This window comes from Diceros bicornis, chromosome 15 (genome assembly GCF_020826845.1).
Source record: "Diceros bicornis minor isolate mBicDic1 chromosome 15, mDicBic1.mat.cur, whole genome shotgun sequence".
Taxonomy (NCBI): domain Eukaryota; kingdom Metazoa; phylum Chordata; class Mammalia; order Perissodactyla; family Rhinocerotidae; genus Diceros; species Diceros bicornis.
This window is the reverse complement of record NC_080754.1, coordinates 162,409-185,458: the sequence shown is the minus strand read 5'-3', so window position 1 is coordinate 185,458 and position 23,050 is coordinate 162,409. Positions and strand designations below refer to the sequence as shown.

Below are 23,050 nucleotides of genomic sequence, written 5' to 3'. Positions count from 1 at the left end.
CCTCTCAGAAGCTCTCAGCCTCTACTCATTCAAATTAAATTTGGAGGTGAAAACCTTTAGAGAATTACAGATTCCTAAAGACATGCCATACAACCAATACCTCAGACACAGTTCTCCCCTAAAACTCTTAAGAGTAAATGATATATTCAATCAAATATAAAGCTCCTTCCAGGACAGAACACCATCATTTTAAATAAAGGAAGGTGTGTGGTATGTGGAAAAAAGCATGTCAAGTGCTACTGGCTCTAAGGTAAGAAAGGCACAGCTCTAATTATGAGCTGTGAGACTTGGGGAAGTTACTGAGCTCTCCTCAGGAGTCTCGGTTTCCTTGTGTGTAAAACAGGGATTGTACCTAGTGAAGGGGGTCAGGGCACACCACTCCAAAATATGCTGCTTTGGCACATTGATTATTTAGAGTTAAAGGCACTTGAATAACAGCAGACGCAGGAAGGGCATTTTGACCTTCCTTTCTCCTCCGGAAAGCAGGAGATGAACTCCCGTGCAAAAGCTACTCTCCCCATTCCAGAGGAAAGAAATAATCTGACCTCTAGAGACGGGGAGTCAAGGCCAAGAGAAATCTGTACAAACAGACCTTGTTAAAAATAACTCTTCCTTTCTTCTTCCACATATTTTAGTTCCTTGTCCACAACTGGCACTCTTTGTTCAACCCAGTAATATAAGCACTTAGGCCTAGCCACTTCTTTGGGTCTTCATTTTCCTGAGGTGACTTCCACGTACACGTAAAATTTTGTTAAATAAAATTTGTATGCTTTACTCCTGTTACTCTGTTTTATGTCAGTCCCAGCTGGAAACCCTAAGACAGAGGAGAAATTTTACCTCCCCTACACTAGCTACCTTACAAAGTGGTTGCTAAGATTAAATGTGAGCCTTTAGTAACATATCTAACATAGTACAGCAAAAGCAGTACCAACAAATGTTTATAATAATTACTAACAATTCTTGAGTCCTTATTATATGCCAGACATAGTTCTAAGACTTTACATGTAGTAACACACTCAATCCTTGGAAAGCTATCAGGTAGATACCTTTATTGTTATTTCTATTTTACTGATAAGGAAACTCAGGCCAACACAAGTTAAGGAATTTGCCCCGATTCACAGAGCAGGAAGTCCAGACCCCCCATTCACAGTCGACCTGCTCTCACTCACCAGCCACACGACTTCTCAGCAGAGAAGGCACTTAGCCAAAGGCTCACTCCCTCATAAATACTTGTCTTGTTTTTCCTTTATTTAAATAGTTATTATTTATAAATATTTATATCCTTATTATCCAATAATAAAAATTATATATAATATATAATACATATCTAAATACAAGCATTTTTTTTAAATGCATAAAAGTATAAAGAATATCAAAAATTACCTGAAACCCACTGTCTTCAGATAACCACCATTTAACATTTTGATAATCATACCATATCTCTTTATGCATACAGCCACACATAAACTTAATATAAATGGAATTGTATACTATTTTTATAGTATCATTTTTTCACCTCATTCTTCATCTACCCCCTTCACCAACTGCCCAACTATCCCATCAAAAGAAAGCTGTATTAAGAACGTGATGTATATATGCTTATATCATTATCTATACCCAGGACTCTACTTACACAGTTCTCTGCCTCCTCCCTCTCCACATATGCCAATACTTCAAAGGAAATAGCACCCAGTGGACTGGTACAGACATAAACAGTACATGGAGCAGACGTGTTGTCCTCTGCTCAACCATCACCAACGCTGGGCGTTCACACCGTGGTTACCGACGACAGCATTCACTGAGCATCTTTATGCAGCTGCCCTTTCACAGGTGCTTCTATTACTACGGGACATTACCAGAGGAACGGTGAGGTTTGGGTAGGGAAATTCTTAGTTTTAATAAGAATTTATTAAAAGTCTCCACCAAACTTCCACAGAAGTAAGTGTTATTAGTGGCACATGGGATGCGATGTTGTAGCACAATCCTTCATTTCTAGCACAATGGAGCATCTCTTCATCTACTTGTTATTAAGTTTTGCTTTTTTGACAACTGCCTATTCTTAACCTTTGCCCTTGTTTTCCTATTGCACTATTTATATTTTTCTTATTAAGGTAAGATGTATTTCCATAGTATAGATATTAACCCTTTATCTGCCATCTGATTTCCAAACATGTTTCCTAAACTGTCTCCTGAATTTATTTGTAGTATCTTTTTTAATACATAAGTTTCACAATTTTTTTATAGTCAATCATATCACTTTTATAATTTCTCTGTTTTTTGGTTTTAAGGTGGTCTTTTCAAGCTAAACATTCACGCAGCCCCATCTGTCATCATCCTACACAGAACAGGAACCTTAGCCTGCCCAGCAGGCAGGGTGAGACATTCCTCTTTCATGGAAGGCTCTGTGGCAGCCGACACAGGTGGTAACTCAGGTACCGGAAGATGGGACTCACACTGGGCAGGTGCAGGAGCTGTCCTGGCTTAAAAGCCTCATGTCCCACAGGAGCCAACACCTCTTCTAACAACTCCAGAGGCACAGCGTCCAGGGTGGACGCTCAAAGGACATGCTCAATTACAGGGCTTCATTGCACTCAGGAAGGCCCCAAGCATGGTCTGGAGGGTTTATCAGCTCTCTAGGGCTTATTCCTTCTCCCAGTGCACATGCATTTTACCAGTGAGGGTCATTTTTATCATAAGCAATGTTGCCTAGAAACAGTCACCTCTGTCAGGTAACTGAGGAAACAAAGCTAGAGAACTAACTGAAGGTAAAATTCTAATGCAGATGGGGAAAAATTTTTGTAAACCCTTTGCTCAAATACATGTATGTACGTACAACTGTATGTGTATATACATACATCCATATATCGATGTATATCTATACATACATTGCTGCTGTCTCTGATTGTCACTCCACTGTTAAAAACTGTTAATGACTTCCCATCACCCACTAAACAAAATTCAAACACCTAGCCTTTAATTCAAGGTCTGTAATAGTGAGACCTTAAGACAACCCTTCCACTCAACCTCCCACTGCTTCACCGCATACTCTGTGCTCCAGCAACCGTGACTGACGGGCCCATTTCTCAACCAGCACACCTCTCCTTCGGTCCTCCCCACGTCATCTCACACGAGAGGTGTTGATGCGCACGGCTCACCTCTCCTACTACCCAGGCTCCACGTTTCTGTAAGGACCGAGCTCAGGAGATGGCATCAATTTTGTTAGGGGGCGAAGAAGTAGAAAATCATGATAAAGTTGCAATTGCTCAGGAGGTATACTCTTCTTTATTTAGGTTACACGTTTACTTCGGGTGGCTGTTGGAAGATTCGCTAATGCAGCTTATGGATAGGTGTCTAACAGCTCTTGTCTTAGCCTGAAATCGCCAGAAAACAGTCTAAGACAAAGGTTTACGTTACAGAGCGAGTGCAATCACGGGAAGCAGGAGTGCGAGAAAAAAGGAAGTAAATCACACAAGGAAGGAGCACCCATACGGAGGGTGTGATCAAGCTGGCTGCAGCTTTCCTCAGTGTCTCAGGGCACGTCCACAATCTGAAGTCACTGCGACTTGAAGAGATGGTGGGGGTCATCGGAGCAGGGAGGGAAGCACAGACAGCCTGCTGGCACCTTCCTGTCTCCCACCGCTCGCTGGTCAAAGGCCCTTCCAAGAGCTGATGACTCCACACACTCCAGGTCTGTGTTACCTGCCCTCCAGGCAAGTGCTAAGGAAGCCGCGCAGAGCAAGCACTCAGCTGTGGCGACGCTGGCCAGCTGGCACCCACCTGGAGCTCCTCACTCTGTGGCAGCAGTGGCACCAGGAGCAGACACCGCAGGAATGGCATGGGCCTTTGCTGGGCTTTCTCCGTTCTGGAAACAATTCAAGCAACTCAAGCCTTGAGGTGAGGGTGGAAGGGAAAGTGAAACCAAAGACATCTGTGCTGGGGCATAAACCCAGCCCAGACGCCCCGCAGTCGCACTTGTCTCCGCCACTGCCTACCAGACACTAAGACTCAAGGGAAAGAACCATGTCTTCATTATCTGTCATTCCAGTTCTCCTTTTTCTGGTTTAAGTATTTTATATTCTATTTCTATTCTTTTATGGTAACCTTAAAGATTTTAACATGCATATGAAAAAGAAAAATCTAAATTAAGTCAATCTTCACTGTTTTTCCTAAAACATACAAGAACCTTCTAACACTCCCTCCCAAATTAGATGCTACTGTTATTGCACATCTGGGTCATATTTGGACTCACATTTTTAAATGCACAAACATGATCATCACTGGTTTCTACGGTCAATGTGTGTTAGATTTTCCCACATATTTCCTGCCTTCTTTGCTCTTCATTTCTTATTGCATCTTCTCTCTTCCATTGGGATGGCTTTCCTTTTTCTGAAGCACATCCTTCAGAATTGTTGGTGACCAACTTATACCCTCTCTCTGTCTGAAAAAAAGGTCCACTTCACTTTTACTCTTCAGGGACATTTTGGTGAATGTATTTCTGGACTGAGTCATCTTTCCTCAGCACACTGAAAACATCATTCCTCTGAATGCCGGTTTCCACTGAATTCTCAAGTCAACTCTCAGTCTAACTGTTGTCCCTGATGGTGAACTGTCCTCTCTGGCTGCTGTGACGATCTTCTCCTTATCTTCGTGCTCTGCAACTTCACTGTAACGTCTGCACTGGCTTGTCTGTGTCACGAATTTCAGAGAGCACGCCCACTCCTCCCCAGCACAAAGCTGCAGACGGACAGCGCTCCTCTCAGCCCAAGGGGAGGACAGTCTCTTCCTGGGGAAGCCTAGAGGGAGGATTAGCATTCAGCATCTCAGCTTCATGTAAGCCAGCCTTCAATCTGCTCCACTGGGGAGGCTCTAGCTTTGTCTTCTAACCCACATTTCCATGAAGTAATGAAAATCAACATGCAAGTTTAGCAAACGCTCCCAAGTGAAAAGCCGGCTTCGGGGCTCAATTTACCTTCTAAGTTCCCACTCTCTCTTAGATTTTGACCACTGAGTTCTTGGAGACCACTGATGCATTTAAAAAGATTTTCTTCTCCTTTAATATTATATCCTACATGTTTTAGGGGTCTCAGCAGGAGGTGGATAAGGGTACCCAGCTGGTCACACGACAGGACACAGACATCTTGGCTATGTCTACATCCCTCCCAGCTCCACGCTGACCACCCAGTGCCCTGCACAGAGCCTGTGCTCACTAAATGTGGCTGATGATGGAGACACAGCACTACAATAAAGAAGATTTAAGTCCCTAAAACTGAAAACCAGGGCAGCTTTTCATTAAATTATAGCTTTAGTCAATATTCTCAATTTAGCATTTTAAAATAAATCGCAGTTGAAATATAGCTTTACACTATATTGTTGTTTGGCCTAGATGTAGATTTTATTTGAAATAGTTTTAGATTGGTTAAACTTTTAAAAATATGCAATATAAAGCATCACAATCCAAGTTTCATATATATACTAAGACTTACTATATTGAGGTAGAATTAATTTCATGCTAAAATTGTCAAAAATAAACCAAATCTTGATATTTTTTCATCTAAGCAGGAAAAGGGTGAATTTAACAAATTCCTGAAAAAGTCATTGAGGCTTTACATCTGTAGATGACAGCCTTTGGTCCATGGAAAGGAACTAAAACTGGTAGTTTCATTCATTACTTTATTTTGGTACACCTAACTTAGAAAAAAACAAGTCTGCCTATTTTCGGTTCTGCTAATTATTCCTTGGAGCCATAAGCCATAATTACGATTGTTTTATACGTCCCTCTCAGTGTAAAAATTGGAGTAATGACACTGTCCATACACTAAAAGTGTATGACGGCTAATAGTAAGGTTCTTCAAGTTACCTGGAAGCAATGTTACAAACTCACAGAAGAACAAAATGGTAGCAACAAACTGACAACAGATTAAATACATTTGAGAGCAGATCACTTCAAGGTCCTGGATTACTAAACATCTGTTACGGGCGGGGCACAGCCCTAGCAGCTGCTGACACAAAGGTAAGTGCGGGCCTGCCCCCACCCTCAGTAAGCTGTCTAAGGGAGGTAGCCAGACAAGTCAGCAGCTGCCTAAACCGGAAGCCTGCAGAACAGAGTCAAGAGCACGTGACCGAAAACCTGAGTTTTCTCTGCCACCTACCTAGGGCAATTCAGTTAACTTGTGTCTCAGTCTCATCTTTAAAACGGGGATAATAATGCCCAACTAATAGGGTTGCAGAGTTAAATAAGATCCTGTACACCAGTGACAGTAACACTGGGTTCTTCAGAAAGATGATTATATGGAAACACAACATAAGACAGCGAGCAGAGACTACTAAAAATGTGTGAAAAACAGATATGTGCAATGTGATGAACACAGACCTTGGCACATACAAGGTGTTCCAAAATGGTCACTGTTTTTATATGACAAAAGGGAAGGGCTCCTGATGCACAGAGGTCTGGGAAGGCTATCCAGGAAAGTTGATTCCTGAGTGAAAACCTAAAGAATGGAAAGGAATTCCCAGGAAGAGAAGGAGAAAGTGGTACCTGTAGGTGGTCCAAAGGCCTGGAGGCGTGAGGGGAAGGAAGGAAGACAAAAGCAACTCAGGCAAGAAAGGGGTCTTTCTGATCTTTTCCACCACCAAAGGCTAATTAAATGTCAACAAGGGATTACTGACAGCACAGAGAAGTTCATGCCTGGAGGGACAGAGCCCTCAGCAAGAAAGCTGATCAACCCGAAAGACTCCACCAAAAAACCGTGAGAACTAATAAATGCACTCAGTCAAGTCACAGGACACAAAATCAATATAGAGAAATCTGTGGCATTTCTCTACACTAATAATGAACTATCAGAAAAAGAAATTAAGAAAACAATCTCATTTACAATTGCACCAAAAAGAATAAAATACCTAGGAATAAATTTAACCAAGAAGATGCAAGACCCGTTCACTGACAACTACAAGACCTTGATGAAAGAAACCAAAGATGACACAAATAAACAATGGAGAGATATTCTGTGCTCATGGATTGGAAGAATTAATATTGTTAAAATGTCCATGCTATCTAAAGCAATCTATAGATTCAATGCAATCCACATCAAAATTCCAGTGGCACATTTCTCAGATCTAGAACAAATAATTCTAAAATGTGTGTGGGGGCCGGCCCCGTGGCTTAGCGGTTAAGTGCGCGTGCTCCACTACTGGTGGCCCGGGTTCGGATCCTGGCCGCACACCGATGCACCGCTTCTCCTGCCATGCTGAGGCCGCATCCCACATACAGCAACTAGAAGGATGTTCAACTATGACATACAACTATCTACTGGGGCTTTGGTGAAAAAAAGGAGGAGGACTGGCAATAGATGTTAGCTCAGAGCCGGTCTTCCTCAGCAAAAAGAGGAGGATTAGCATGGATGTTAGCTCAGGGCTGATCTTCCTCACACACACAAAAAAAATAACAAATAAATAAATAAAATGTGTGTGGAACCACAAAAGATCCTGAATAGTCAAAGCAATCTTGAGAAAGAAGAACAGAACTGGAGGCATCACACTCCCAGACTTGAAACACTACTACAACAAATCTACAGTAATCAAAACAGCACAGTACTGGCACAAAAACAGACACACAAATCAATGGAACAGAACTGAGCGCCCAGAAATAAACCGACACATCTATGGACAATTAATTTATGACAAAGGAGCCAAGAACATACAATGGAAAAAGGAAAGTCTCTTCAATAAACAGTGTTGGGGGGCCGGACCGGTGGCACAAGCGGTTAAGTGCGTGCGCTCCACTTCGGTGGCCCAGGCTTCGCCAGTTCAGATCCTGGGCGTGCAACGATGCACCACTTGTCAAGCCATGCTGTGGCTGCGTCCCATATAAAGTGGAAGAAGGTGGGCACGGATGTTAGCCCAGGGCCAGTCTTCCTCAGCAAAAAAGAGGAATATTGGCAGATGTTAGCTCAGGGCCCATCCTCCTCACACACAAAAAAAAAATAAACAGTGTTGGGAAAACTGGACAGCCACATGCAAAAAAATGAAACTGGACCCCTATCTTACACCATATACAAAAATTAACTCAACATGGATTAGACTTGAATGTAAGACCTGAACCGTGAAACTTTTAGAAGAAAACATAGGCAATAAGCTCCCTGACATCAGTCTTACGATGTTTTTGTGGATCTGACTCCAAAGATGAGGGAAACAAAAGCAAAAATAAACAAGTGGGACTACATCAAACTAAAAAGCTTCTGCTCAGCAAAGGAAACCATCAACAAAATGAAAGGGCAACCTGTGGACTAGGAGAAGATACTTGTAAATCATACATCCAAAATATATAAAGAACTCCTATCACTCAACAACAAAAAACAAACAGCTCAATGAAAAAATAGGCAGAGAGGGGCCAGCCCAGTGGCGTCAAGTTCATGTGCTCTGCTTCGGAGGCCGGGGGTTCGTGGGTTCGGATCCCAGGCACAGACCTACGCACTGCTCATCAAGCCATGCTGCGGTGGTGTCTCATATATAAAGCAGAGGAAGACTGGCACAGATGTTAGCTCAGCAACAATCTTCCTCAAGTGAAGAGAGGAAGATTGGCAACAGATGTTAGCTCAGGGCCAATCTTCCTCACCAAAAAAAAAAGAAAGAGCAGAAGACCCAAATAGACATTTTTTCAAAGAAGACATACAAATGGCCAACAGGTACATGAAAAGACAGCTAACATCACTAATCAGGGAAATGCAAATCAAAACCACAAGGAGATATAACCTCACACCTGTCAGAACAGCTGTTATCAAAAAGACAACAAGTGTTGGCGAAGACGTGAAGAAAAAGGAACCCTTGTGCACTGTTGGTGGAAATGTAAATTGGTGTAGCCACTACAGAAAACAGTATGGAGGCTTCTCAAAAAATCAAAAAGAATTACCATATGATCTAGCTATTCCACTTCTGGGTATTTATCCAAAGAACACGAAAACACTAATTCGAAAAGATATATGCACCCCTATATTCACTGCAGCATTATTTGCAATAGCCAAGATATGGAAACAACCTAAGTGTCCATCAATGGATGAATGGATAAAGAAGATGTGGTACATATATACATATACACACAATGCAATATTACTCAGCCATGAAAAAGAATTAATTCTTGCCATTTGCAACAGCATAGATAAATCTTGAGGGTATCATGCTAAGTGAAATAAGTCAGAGAAACACAAATACCATACAATTTCACTCACGTGGAATCTAAAAAACAAACAAACAAAACAAAAGAAAATCAAACTCACAGATATAGAGAACAGCTTGGTGGTTACCAGAGGGAAGGGGGGTTGGGGGTAGGCAGAAGTCATGAAGAGGGTCAACTGTAGGGTGATGGATGGTAACTAGACTTAGAAGGGTGAGCACTTTGTAGAGTACAGAAATGTCGAATTATAATGTTATACACCTGAAACATTAAAAAAAGAAAGCTGATCAAGCCACTCCACCACGCTGGGTCATTCTTAGTACGTTAATCTTTCTCATCTAGAATCAGCATTGTTGGCTCTTTTTCGAGACCAGGACAAGACCAGGACATTACAACGGCTGTGTTGACAAAAATAAAACAAAAAAATGACAGACAATCCATCACTGTGCTAACAGGTGGGAGCACCTGGACCAAAAGAGAAGTAGACTAACGTTTTTAATCATCCTAAAATAAGAGCTTTTTAATCATTTAAAGCTGTAAGCCTCTTGGCCCAGAATAAAGGGCAGAACTGATCTAAACAAATTTGGTGTATAAATGGCACATGTAGTGCAGCCATTATTTTAAGTTTTGCTTATAAAGGCTTTTCTTAGCATTGCTTCTGCATTCCAAATTCAAGCACTGAAACTAACCTAATCTGGGCTTTGGCATCAGCATGAAGACATCCGTACTTCTCAGTAAACCATCATCATTAGTCCTACGTGGGTGAAAAGCTCCTTTACTTGGAATCCTGCCTTAGTTCATTGCCCTTGATGTAAGAACAAGAAGATTCTTCTCCACCTCAAACTCCTAAAGTACATCAGTATGCCTTCAGATTCCTAATCCAATCGCCTTTCCTACCATAAGCATGTAAAATATTTATAGTCTACCAATGAGGATAATTTAGGATTAAAATGCCCTCTCTTCAAAATGGTGCCCAAATTTGACATTTTTATCTTTTACAATACTAAAAATTCTGTTTTTAAAATTGATGTAGCAGCCAAAACAAGAACACTGTCAAAGAACAAAGAAAGAGTGAAAGTAAAAACAAATGCTCCTGATAACGCAATTCCATAAAACTTCAGCTCAAATTATACAAATAATAACCTTAAAAAATAATCCCTTTTTTTGTGATTTCCTACATAAAAAGCACAGCAAGCTTCAACAACAGAATTTTAACCACAATTCTAGACACATAATATGTTTTCTCCTGAATACACAGTTAATGATACATTTGCACCAAGGCCTAGACAACCGGACTCACAGTCCTTGTAGAAGTTTTTGTAATCTATTTCAACAGGCAATGCTCTCAAAGGAAGACACACGTTAGCAGTCTTCAGACTGGGATGTGCATGCCCCAGGGACACGTAACAACTTTCTAAGGTAGAAGCCGGTGTGGACAGTCCCAGAAGAATCAATTTCAGGTCATCAACTTCCCAAGGACAGCTCTGGTCAGGGGGTCACAGGGTGTCTCCTTTCACAATGGCCCTTCCCCAACTTTACAAACAGGGAGAACGCTTCCCCCGTCCAGAAGCTCGTCACAGCAAATTGAGCCGAGGTGCAGAAACCTCCAACGCACCCAATAGGGCAGGTCCACACATCGGTGCCGAGGCTGAGAAAGTGGACAAGCCTAACAACTAGGAGATGTGGCCTTTGTAACTGAGATGGTGTCCAGTCCTCCGCCTTTCACAAAACCAAAACTGGGCCCGAAGAGCGCTCACCCAGTGATCATTACGACGACGCTTAAGGAAGGACATCTACGTGATTCGGTGTGGAAGTGAGGAGTTTAAAGAACTAGTGAAACTACCCTAACACAGTTCTCACCGTTTCCATCTTCTTATCTATGTGAACAACAGCATTTGTATTTATAAAAACAAACCCTAACCCTAACCCTAACCCTAACCCTAACTCAGACAGAACTGATGCTGAACCCTGTCTCACGGAGCCATGAGTCATATTCATCCAGGGAAACTCGAAGTAATTTAAAAAAGTCCCACAGTCTCATTAAGAAAATAATTCGAGGCCAGTCCCATGGCGTAGCATTTAAGTGCACGCACTCCGCTGCTGGCGGCCCAGGTTTGGATCCCTGGCACGCACTGACGCACCGCTTGTCAGACCACGCTGTGGCGGCATCCCACACAAAGTGGAGGAAGATGGGCACGGATGTTAGCTCAGGGCCAGTCTTCCTCAGCAAAAAGAGGATTGGCATGGATGTTAGCTCAGGGCTGATTTCCCTCACAAAAAAAAGAAAGAAAAGAATTCAAGATGAATGTTGAGACTCATGACCCTTAATAAATACTTATAAAAATGCACATTGTACTAATAATAATGATAACGATAAGTCACTTCAGAAGAACTTTTTAAATCTTTTAGAAGTGCACTGTCCAATACTATATCCACTTGCCACATGTGGCTATGAGCTCCAAACTGAAATGTGCTGTAAGCATAAAATACACACCAATTTTGAAAATTTGGTAAGAACAAGAGACTGCAAAATATCTCATTAATAATTTTTATTTTGATTACATGTTGAAATAATATTTTGGATTATGGGGTTATAATGTATTATTAAAATTAATTTCACCTCTATTTTTTTTGAGACTACTCAAAAATTTTAAATTATATACGTACTTCACAAAAATTATATATGTACTTCACACCATATTTGTATTGGACAGAACTGCCCTACAACCTTATGGTCCATCGATACAAAAAATGATGTTATATGTATATGTTTTTGTTGCAAAGTATCACGAGGATATCAACACAAGACTCTCAAGTGCAAAAGTAGCAATAAAATTAGAAAATCTGTCACTGGCTTATTAGGATTCATATTATCTGACAGATTTGTGTTCACAAAATGTTGCAGTTTTCTTCCCAACTACCTGCTAGAATTAAGTAGCTGAAAAAAAGGTTATTTACACTGATTGCTTCAACTAGAACTTCCATCCTTCTCCACACTGTCGTGGTTTCCAGGCTTTCAGAGTCTGCAAACTCAACCTCACATTTCTCTCCTGCATACTTTAAAAGCATTTGTAACACTGTGGATTACTGAAGGAAAGCACACTACCTGGGTACGCACACTGCAGCAGGGCAATCGACTTGCCTCCGGGAGCAGCACACAGATCCAGAACCTTCTCTCCATCCTTTGGTTCCAGAGCCAGTACTGGGAGAAGAGACGCAGCATTCAGGAGGTAGTATTTCTTTAGGTTTCCAACTTGGTGTCTTTCTGAAGGCATCCTGCCCGGAGTGCTGCTGAGGTAACACTTCAATGATTCAGGACAGTGGGGTAAAGATCTTTGGAGGATGGTGCGATAGCCCTTCAAATGTAAGTCCTCTTCCAGGTCAAAAGGATAATTGAATCGGTTAAGAAGAACAGCATATTGCCAGCACGATGGAGATGTCAGTACATCCCTAGACAGAGAAACAGAACAAAGGAATATTAATACCACACACACCGATGCAATTGTATATCCTCATGGAGTGGATGTGGTCCAGCACAATGGAGATGTTAGTACATCCCTAGACACACAACACAGGAATATTAATACCACACACACCAATGAACTGTATACCCTCATGGAATGGATGTGGTCCTAGTTTTACACTTCACTCACCTGTGACTTCCAGGGCCAGGGTCACATCACTGACTTTTCCTTTTGCCTCAGGCTCCAATATAGCTCAGCCTAGCACTGTCATGATCCTGTCTTTATCAAAAACTTTGATATTTTGTTCATTGTGGGATTCTTCTTTTGTATCAATTGTGGCCATTAAAATATTATAAATATTATTTATCTTGATTATCAAGTTTCAGGGGCCACTTAAATGCTGCACTGGAAAGGATGCCCCATTTGCCTCACCTAGGCTCTCCCTGCAGAATATCTTGCCAAAAAAAAAGGCCTACCTCCACACACCTCTAAATCCATCAGAATAGATTTCAGTCTATCACGCTTCACACAAAGAAGTGTTTTTCTTAGAGACAAATTTAAAATTTAAAACCTGAGACTACTAATATTGGAGGGGAAAGTACTCTCATTAAAGGTGTTTAAAGGAGTGCGTGTTCAAGCTTCCTCTCATGAAGATGAAAGTATGGAAGCTGACGACAGGGAACCTACAGTAGCAGAGTAAGGGGGCGATCAGCGGCTCAGAAGACACGAGGCCGAGGATGGTTCACAATTACTTACGGACGGATGGTGCAGGCTCCCCACCCCTGGCAGACCAGACCGACCCTCCGGACTCTTTACTCGGTCCACCAGTTAGATCTCCTGACAAACACAAGCTCACATCACCGATGGATGATACAGCAGGAAACACTTCATTTATTTACGAGCCGACATTTCCACCCGAGTTATCTGGCAGCCCCACTAACCACGGTCCATCATACAAACTCCAGCCGCTGCTCCCCTGGAGCTGCCTGTGTGAGGGCGCTGGGTTGAGTGTGACATCCACGAGTCCAAGGGTGCCGTGTGACCCTCCGCCAGGGTGCACACGCGCCACCGCTTCCTCCCGTCACTGCCTCTGCCTGTGATGGCGCGTCACAGGAGCCCAGGGTGTCCGCTTCCGCTCTTCTGGAGCCAGGATGACAGCCTCTTTCTTCAAGAGTGTGCTTGGCAGACTTTCCTGCGTCTCAAGCGTCTGTAAGACTGCTGGGCCTACTCTAGCCGTTTCTGATTCAGTAGGTCTGAGGCGGGGCCTGAGAACTTGCATTTCCAGCACATTCTCGGCTGATACTGATGCTGTGGTCCCAGGACTACACTTTGGGACCCACAGCAGTCAAACAGACCCCAAAGAGAAATCTGTGAGTGCCACTGTTGTGAATCTTACGTCCATCCCTCCCAATCTTACCCTCCAAACTGGATGAAAATCTATCCAGGGTTTTGACTCATGTAATAATAGAGAAATAATGGTCAGAAACATAACCCAATTAATACAGGATGAAGCAGCCTGGCTTCCACCACGTGTCCACCCCTTAGCTAACAAAGGGTAGGACACTTTCGACTAGTTAATATCTGACAGAGCAAATCTCCATTCTTCTCTTTTTTTTTCCTTCAGAATTTCCAAAGCTATTGTAGAATGTGCATTCTTTCAGATGAACTTGAGAATAAGCTGGACAGTTAAAAATAATTTATAAAGTATTTGTATAGATAGATAGTTACCTTGACTAGGGTTGTACTAAATGTGGGGAGAATTGGCATCCTTACTGTACTCCATCTGTCCAACCCTGACACAATGCGCTTCTCCATTCGTTCACGCTTCCTTTCACAGCCCTTAGTAAGGGTCATTCATCTTACACATTTCCTTCTGACCTTACTGTATAAAGAGACTGTTAGTTTAGGAACACCACTTATTTCTGTGTTTACCCAATGTGTTAAATCTCCAAGGATGAGGAATTAGCCAGAGGGGCCATGAGGAAGGAAGCTCCAGGCGGAGGCAGAGGGTGAGAAGGGACAGCGCCGTGGGGAATTAAAGCAGTCTGCTGTGGCTGGCGGCAGATTACACGGGTCGAGCACAATATGACAAAGTTTTAAATTTAATCTCTTAAGTGGTGGGAAGGCACTGAAAGACTCTAGGGGGAGAGCCTCATTATTTAAAAACATGCACTTACAGCAGAATGAGGAAGGAATCTTCAGAAATCAGTCTCTCTCATTCTTTAACAACTAGATAAAAGAAGGTCTTGCTCAGAACATAAATTTCCTCATGCCTCCTAATCTACAGCCAGCCCCAGTGAACTACATGCATTTCCTGGAACAAGCTCTCCTCAGCCTTCACCAGTCTCCGCAGGAAGTGCCCCTCTCCTCCTCCACCATCTGTCTCAGGGCAACTCGCCTCTCTCTGCTTAGGGGGTGGTTTAGGCTTTATCTCCCAGGGAAGCCTTTCCATCCACCACCCAATCCCCCACTCCGCCTCATCCTGATAATAATAATAATAATAGTAATTACTGATCGGATGTTTACCACACACACTTTCTATGCTTACCTCATTTAACCATCACAACCAGCGTGAGGGGCAGCTATTACCCCTACTTGAGAGGTTAGGTAACAGACTTTTGGAGATTTGGCAACTTACCAAAGTCACATCACTATTAAACAGAAGTTCCTGATTCAAGATCCAGCTGGCTCTAGGGTCCAACAGGAGTGTGGGACCCTGTTACTGCAGCACTAGTGGTATACAGCCTGAAGCGGAGAGAATTTCCACCCCCACCCTCACCCTCACCTAGTGCCAGTGGCCCTGGGCTCCCTGAAGAAGCCCTACTCTAATGATGACTCTAACAAAGGGACTAGCTTGACACACTCTGCCCTGAGGACCCGCTGCCACAGGACCAACTCAATGAAGGGACTGCTAAGGCTGTTCAGGTGCTTCCCAGCCCTGAGAAAGCAAAGCTGTGTATTCACATGGGTCTCAGCTAAGCACCCCCACACACACACACAATCTCCAGGGCTTGCCCTGGTGGGATGATGCCCTGGGCCTGGCAGGCCAGAGGCCACTCAAGTCCAAAGCTCTGCTGGACCGGCAAGCAGCCCAGCAGACAGGACAGGAAGTGTACTCAGAAGACTCAAGACGACACTGGCAGGAGCCACCTGGAGGCCCCCTCCTGATGCACGAGGAGTCTGAAGCTGCTCCACTTGGGCCTCCGAGGCCAGCTCAAGGACACCAGCGGCCAGCAGAACTGGGACCCGCAAGGCCAGCGACCCACATGTGCGTGGCTAGCACATCCACTGACACCATTTCAAAAAAACTGTATACCCTCTGGCACATTTTAAGTTGACACCAAAATCATCGCCGTATGTTTAAGGATGTAATTTCCAGCATACTGTAAAAACTGACATTTTAAAATATAAATTATACCACTTTTTGAAATGTATCTGGTGGAACCTAAATACCAGAGTGATTTTGAAACCCATCACTGTCCATTTAGACTCATGGACTAACTCTTCTCGAAGAGGTGGGAAATTCACTGTTTCTCGCCCTCTTATCTACGATCTATGCCCCACATAACTTTATCCTAATATACCTTTGTGCTTGAAGTCTTTTTATTACCGCATCACACTTCTCTGCCACACAATCACACATGTGCACATACTAAATCTGTTTTCACTGTGGCCTTATATGTCTAAGTGTTAAAATGGTAACTTCTACATTCAGTTATCAATAAAATTATTAGCACAAAATTGATCAAAGTAACATTATAGATTTGATAATCATTAAACATGAAAAGGAAAACCTGATAAGAAATGGATCTCAATGAAATGAGCTTTTTCTTCATCTGAATGAATGGGATGGATATTACCTGGTGCTATAATGAGTCAGGGTGTGACGTCAATTTTATTCCTACTTTATGTTTTTATAAGGGCTGAGATACACCTTCACTTAAATAAGTGGATGAGAATTCAATACATTTTGTTACAGCAATGTCTCCCTCTTTAAAGAATTCTTTCTGAGTTCTATTCCCAAATCACTTAATGACCTATTTTCAAAAATATCCTAAAGCATCTGTTAACTGACAACTCAGGTGGAGCTCCTTTACTTTTGCTGCAACAAACTCTGGAAACCCTCCGACCTGTCACAGAACCCAGCAGTCGCTGGTCGTCTACTCTCTAGGCCCTCACAGTGACACCCCAATAGCCTCCGGCCTGTGGAGGCTACGACACCCTGGAGGCAGGTGAAGGGTCTGGAGGGTGAAAGCGCATCCTCTGCGTAAACCAGAGAAAGACGATCACGGGAGGGCAGGCTGGGAGAGCAGAAGGGGAGCAGAGCCATTTCCTGAAGGCGGCTACGTGAAGCTGAGCACCTGGAAGCTGACTGCTGCAGCTTGCCTGTGCCCGCACATCCCCCAAAAACTGCATAAGGTATTATTTGGACAATGTTATTTGATACGATTTTTATTCAACTTTTCTGTGATTCTGTTCTTTTCTTACTATTTACTTATTTCTTACTTACTTACAACTGGCATAACCCTGAAGACGACAAAACCAATTAAATTTTCACAGTCAAAACACCAGAACTCTTTTTTGTTTTACTGCTATTATTACCCCCTAGAGGGCGCTCATTCAATCATTGTGAATGTCTGGTTTAGAAACAGAATAAATCAATTCACGGAAGTGCTTCAGGCGATGTGTTCGAGCCATTTTATTGTGATTCTTCAGAGATTCTAACAGTGAGCTGACGGCCTCCTACTCTTCCTCGGCACTGTTTCCTGCTGGTCTCCCACAGGGCAATCTATGTCCATATCTGTTATCCACAGGGCCTCAGACAGGGATTGAAAGTTCGTGCTTCTGGTAAAGGCTGAGAATATTGCACACAGTGGGCCCTCCCACCAGGAGCGGGGGGCATGCCCTCTAGGCCCAGCCTCCAGAGCCTGGCAGCAGCTCAGAGCTGGAGGAAAAAGGTCAAGGCACCAGTCCTAAACTAAGACTCTGGGCAATCTTCCTGACCTCTGAGTTTAAAAGGGGCCAAAAGCTACTACTTCACAGGCATTTGCGCAGATTAAGGTTAAAATGTGTGTAAAGCCAACATAAACGACAAAATCGAAATCTAAATCCCAGTTCACTTCTGCTTTTTCCCAACCCCAGCCCACTCCGCCCCTTCACAGAGGTTGGGAATGAAATCTGGTGATGTAGTATTTCTTCCCTCTACAGTGAACTATGTGAACTCTACATTAGTGACAAGACTGTCCTAATAAAAACATAGACAGGCCAGACTTAACTGGGGCTTTTTTTTTCTTTCTACAAAGTGCACACAAAATTTTCCAAGTTCATAAAGATTTCCAATTAATCCTCCCCTTATATATTTGAGGACAGAATATAAGAATCCATCTCTGTATCCCCAGGGCTTTGCACAGTGCCTGGTATATAAACACTGCCTCAAAGCAGATGACTTGGCCAAGTCTTTTTTTTTTTTTTGGTGAGGAAGATCAGCCCTGAGCTAACATCCATGCTAATCCTCCGCTTTTTGCTGAGGAAGACCGGTACTAAGCTAATACCTATCGCCAATCCTCCTCCTTTCTTTTTTCCCCCTTTTTCTACCCCCAGTAGATAGTTGTATGTCATAGTTGCACATCCTTCTAGTTGCTGTACGTGGGACACCGCCTCAGCATGGCAGGACAAGCGGTGCATCGGTGCAGGCCCGGGATCCCAACCCGGGCCACCAGTAGCAGAGCACACGCACTTAACCCCTAAAGCCACGGGGCCCGCCCCTGGCCAAGTCTTAAGGTATGGGTTCTTCAAGACCCTCCCCTGTCAAGGAAGAGACAGCAACTTAGTAAATAATGACGATACAACCTTGAAAGAATTACAACAGCTGTATCAACAAAACGCAACGGAAACACAAAGAGCAGAACTAATTTTGCCAAAGGTACATGGGACAGCAGGACAGAGAACTCGCTAATATCAGTGAACATGTATCGAGGAATTACTGTTTGTCCAACAATATTCTAAGCACTTTGAATATATATAAATTTCTTTCATCTTCCCAAATGATTTTATGAAATAGGTACTATTTTCCCCTTTTACAGATGGGGACAGCGAAGCACTTACCTAGGCACACTGCAAGATGCGGGGGGATCTGAACCCACACTCGCACCACTTACAGAGGGAACAGGAGAGGGCCATTCCCCCAGAGGGAACAGCAAAGCCAGCCCCAGAGGGACGAAGGAGCTTGCATAGCCACGACACTGCAGATGGCGGGAAGCAAAGGAGGCTTGTCCTCCAGGAGGACACGCGGAACGTGGCAGTAGGACAGAGTGGCTACAACAAACTCCCCAGGCTCCTCCATGTGAGCTGGGCATCACTGGGCAAGTTACTTCACCTCCGTATGCCTCAGCCTTCCTATCTGTAAAATGGAATAAGAATACCTCAGAGGACTGTACAAAGGACTATGTTATTATTTATAAAATGATTAGAACATTGCCTGGCATATAGTGCCATAAGAGCGGCTGCTAAAAATAAGCAAACAAATAAATACTAAAGGTGGGAGACTGCTGCAATATGCCAAGTAAACAACAATAAAAGCCTAACTAAATAGTAACAGTGGGGATAAGGAGATCCAAATTAAGAAACGTCGCAGGAAGAGGCCACAGCATTTGGAGGGCACCTCGATTTTGATGGGGGCAGGGTAGCAGTGTGGAGCAGGACACAGTTGGGAGTTCCCAGGACCACTCTCCCTTCTGACACCAACTCTACGTTCCGGTCCCCCAGAATACTCTCAGGTTTGGTTAGTAACTAGCAGGACACACAGCACTCACCACCACACTCCTGGTTACAGTTACAGTTTATTATTACAGGGAAAAGACACAGGCTAACATCGGTCAAAGGGAAAGACGTGTGGCGGAGAGTGCAGGAATGTTCGAGGCCCGGAGCACCCGGTCCCCTCCAGGGGAATCCCGGACGTGGGTAACTCCTCCCTGCAGCCACGTGCGATGCTCGGGGCACTGCCGGCCAGGGAGGAGCGCCAGAGCCTGGGGTCTGGACTCTACGGGGCTCAGTCACGCGACGGCTGCCCACGTGACTGAACTCTAGTCTCCACCCCCTCCGGAGGTCGGAGGTCGAGCTGATGCGGTGGCCCACAGCCCCCACCACAAAGCACGTTCCCCTGCGGCCCAAGCCCCTCCGCGAACAGAGACACTCGCAGGCAGCACACCCAAGGAGCTGAGGGCACAGGCCAGACCTGATCTGAGCAAGGCTGCTTCTTCACTACAAAGGCGGGGAAGGTGTAACAAGAGGGGAGAGGACGGGCGCCTTCATCTGAGACGAAGCAGCAAACGGCAACACAGGCTTGCAAGGAAAAGCAGGAATACGCTTTTAAGTTGGCGAGCAGGAAGCGAAGTGAAGTTTCCAAAAAACACCGGGAAACATAGGACCAAAGCTTGGGGGGTACCGCACGCCCGAGAGCAGCGAGCGAGGCAGCACACCGCGTGGGCGCATCCAGGACAGGGCAGAGCCAACTTGACAGGGACGCTCCAGGGGGAGCGCAGGAAGGGCTGTCACAAACCAGCTCAACTAAAGCAAATCTAAACCCTCCCCACTACACAGGGAACTAACACCACTAAGTAAACTCCTTTCCAGCAAGAACAAAGCTGCACTCGCCTTTCCCTGAGAGAAGATACTCTGCAAGCACGACATCTCGCAAATAAACAGCTAAAAAACAAAAATATTTCTGTTCTTATTTCTGCACGCCATCTTCCATGCTCAGACTACTTTCTATGCTGAGAAAGCCTTTCTTTTGCCTATGGCAAATTTAGCACGTTTATGCAAAACAAACAACGATGAAAACCCAACAAACGGTAGATGAAGCAGAACGCACAACTAAGTGAATGGCCTTGAGATCACGACTCACTCTGTTTAGGATCCAATAACAATTTACACGCCTGTCTGAGCACAGTAAACAGAGAACTCACTCCCCCTGGGCACAAGCAGCCAGATGACCACCGAGTCTGCGCATAGGACACCTCGGGACGTCCTTCTCCTTCCGCCATCCACGCGCCCGGCCGCACCGCTGAGAGGCCGGGGGACGGTCGGCAAGGGTCCCCAACCCGAGAGGGAGCGGGCTGCAGTCCCCGGGCCACCTCCTGAGGCGGAGGCGAGCCCACGGCTGCCCGGGGCCCAGGGGCGGCCATGCGCACCCTGAGACCTCCCGCGTCCGCCGCACGTCATTCCTCTCTCTCTCCTTTCCTCTGTGACAGGAAACACCATTTGCAAGTCCAGTTGAAAAATAAATACAACTATAAACTTCATATTACGATATTTACAAGTGTTTAAGACAGCTTAATTAGTCCTAAAGTTATCTCAGAACCACCACCTCGGACTTGACTATCTTTATCTGTAAAGACTTAATGCCTTTGTAGAAAACGCTCCAGTTGTGCCTTGTCAAGAAGCAACTCCCACGGCGCTGCCACCAGAGACGAACCAGCGACCGTCCGTCTCCAGACACGCGACGCCCCGAGCTCCACGAGCACTCTCATCGCAGCCTCCACGCCTGTGCCCTCGCCGGGCAGCGCCTGTCACCGAGACTGGGTCTCTGCGGGCACCCCGGGCCTCCCCGCGCCTCCCCGGGGAACCGGGCGCACGCCCACCCACACCCACGGGCGGCCACGACGCGGGGGCGCCGCAGGCGAGAACTCGGGGACTTCCGACCCCGCAGACTCGGCACTCAGACCTCCCTGCGCGTCACACGTCCACGTCCGTCTCCCACGAGGCGTCTGGAGACTGCGCGTGCGCACGCCCGTGTCCACAACACAGCCACGCACACGGGGAAAGGACGCGGGCACCAAGTGCACGACTTTGGGCTGTAAGACTCTGCTGTGACCTTCCGAATCTCAGACACCGGTCGGATACCCTCCCAAGTCTGCTTCCAAACGTTTCCGCTGCAGTGTAACCAACTCGGTCACACCGGCGGGCACTCCTGTTCCAAGGCCGAGAGCAGGCGCCCCGTCACCAGGGGTCTCCCGTCCTCCCTCCCGTCCCCCGCTCCGCCCCGGGTCCGGTCACACTGACCTGGCGGCCGCCCAGGCGGCCCCGAGCTCCCGGAAGTACTGCGCGTCGAAATGGTCCAGCACGACCCCGCACACGCGCTTCGCCACGCTCCGCCCAGGCCCCGCTCGCAGCTGCGGGCGAAAAACAGCGGCTGACGCGGCGGCCCCCACGACGGGGACACGTCCAGTCGGTGCCCATGCGGCTCCGGCACGGACCGACGGCGTCACGACCCTCCTACGAGAGATGACCCGGGCCCCGGCGGCCCCCACGACGGGGACACGTCCAGACAGTGCACGCGCGGGGCGGCTCCGGCACGGACGGACCGCGTCACGACCCTCCTACGAGAGATGACCCGGGCCCCGGCGGCCCCCACGAAAGGGACACGTCCAGACAGTGCACGCGCGGGGCGGCTCCGGCACGGACGGACCGCGTCACGACCCTCCTACGAGAGATGACCCGGGCCCCGGCGGCCCCCACGAAAGGGACACGTCCAGACAGTGCACGCGCGGGGCGGCTCCGGCACGGACGGACCGCGTCACGACCCTCCTACGAGAGGTGACCCGGGCCCCGGCGGCCCCCACGAAAGGGACACGTCCAGACAGTGCACGCGCGGGGCGGCTCCGGCACGGACGGACCGCGTCACGACCCTCCTATGAGAGGTGACCCGGCCCACGGCGGAGCCGGGTCGGGGCGGCCGCCAGCGTCCACGGCGGAACCGGCTCACACCCGGCAACTGGGTGGAAAGCACACGGAGTCTGCACCTTGGGACTCCTCGTAAGTGTAAAACTACTCCGAACCAAGCTTATTCAGAGAAAAACCCCGTGTCCCGCGGACGCCCTGCGCCGCTGTCCCCGCCCCCTCATCCGCGTCTCCGCGCCCTCTGCCGGGTCACCAAGCCCTCCAGAGGCGCGGCGGGTCCGCGGGAGGAACCGCAGAACCTCGACTGCCCGCACCTCCCGCCGCCCCGGCGGCGCACGATAACCGGCTCGGTCAGGACGCCCCCGGCCCGGTCCTTACTCGGGTCAACACCATCCCGCTGGGACACGCCAGACGCGAGTTGCACACCACGCAGCACCGAAAACTCCAGGAAGCAAAACAGACGGGCTTCCGAGTTCCGCCGGAAGCAGCTTTCATCCCTCACGTTTCCTGTTCAACGTCTCGCGAGACACTGCGCTCCCTGTGTTCTCAAAATCTTGCCAGAGGCCTAGGTTCCGCGAGAGGCACGAGCGAAGTTTCTTCTGCGGCCGGCTGGAGGAGGCGGTGCCTACTCCCGGCGCGGGGCGCGGCTGGGGGCGGGGGCGGGGGCGGGGCCTGAGCGGCCGGCCTGGCGCTGGAGCGCCTGGCTGCCGTGTGCCTAGCGCTCTGGAGAGCAGGCGTATCG

At 46.4% G+C, this 23,050-nt stretch overlaps 1 protein-coding gene across 7 annotated transcripts in view; it reads right to left on the bottom strand.

Moving 5' to 3' along the window:
* The window catches only part of NSUN3 (NOP2/Sun RNA methyltransferase 3), a 187,202-nt gene extending 164,384 nt beyond the window's left edge, over positions 1-22,818 (bottom strand). For all 7 annotated transcript variants that reach the window (XM_058555636.1, XM_058555638.1, XM_058555634.1 and 4 more), the window contains exons 1-3: positions 22,687-22,818; positions 21,691-21,800; positions 12,273-12,616 (exon numbers count right to left, since the gene is read on the bottom strand). In XM_058555636.1, coding sequence (XP_058411619.1) covers positions 12,273-12,616; positions 21,691-21,800; positions 22,687-22,803 — 571 coding nt within the window. In that variant the 5' untranslated portion in view covers positions 22,804-22,818. The remainder of the gene's footprint in view (positions 1-12,272; positions 12,617-21,690; positions 21,801-22,686) is intronic.
* Between the last annotated feature and the right edge of the window lie 232 nt (positions 22,819-23,050).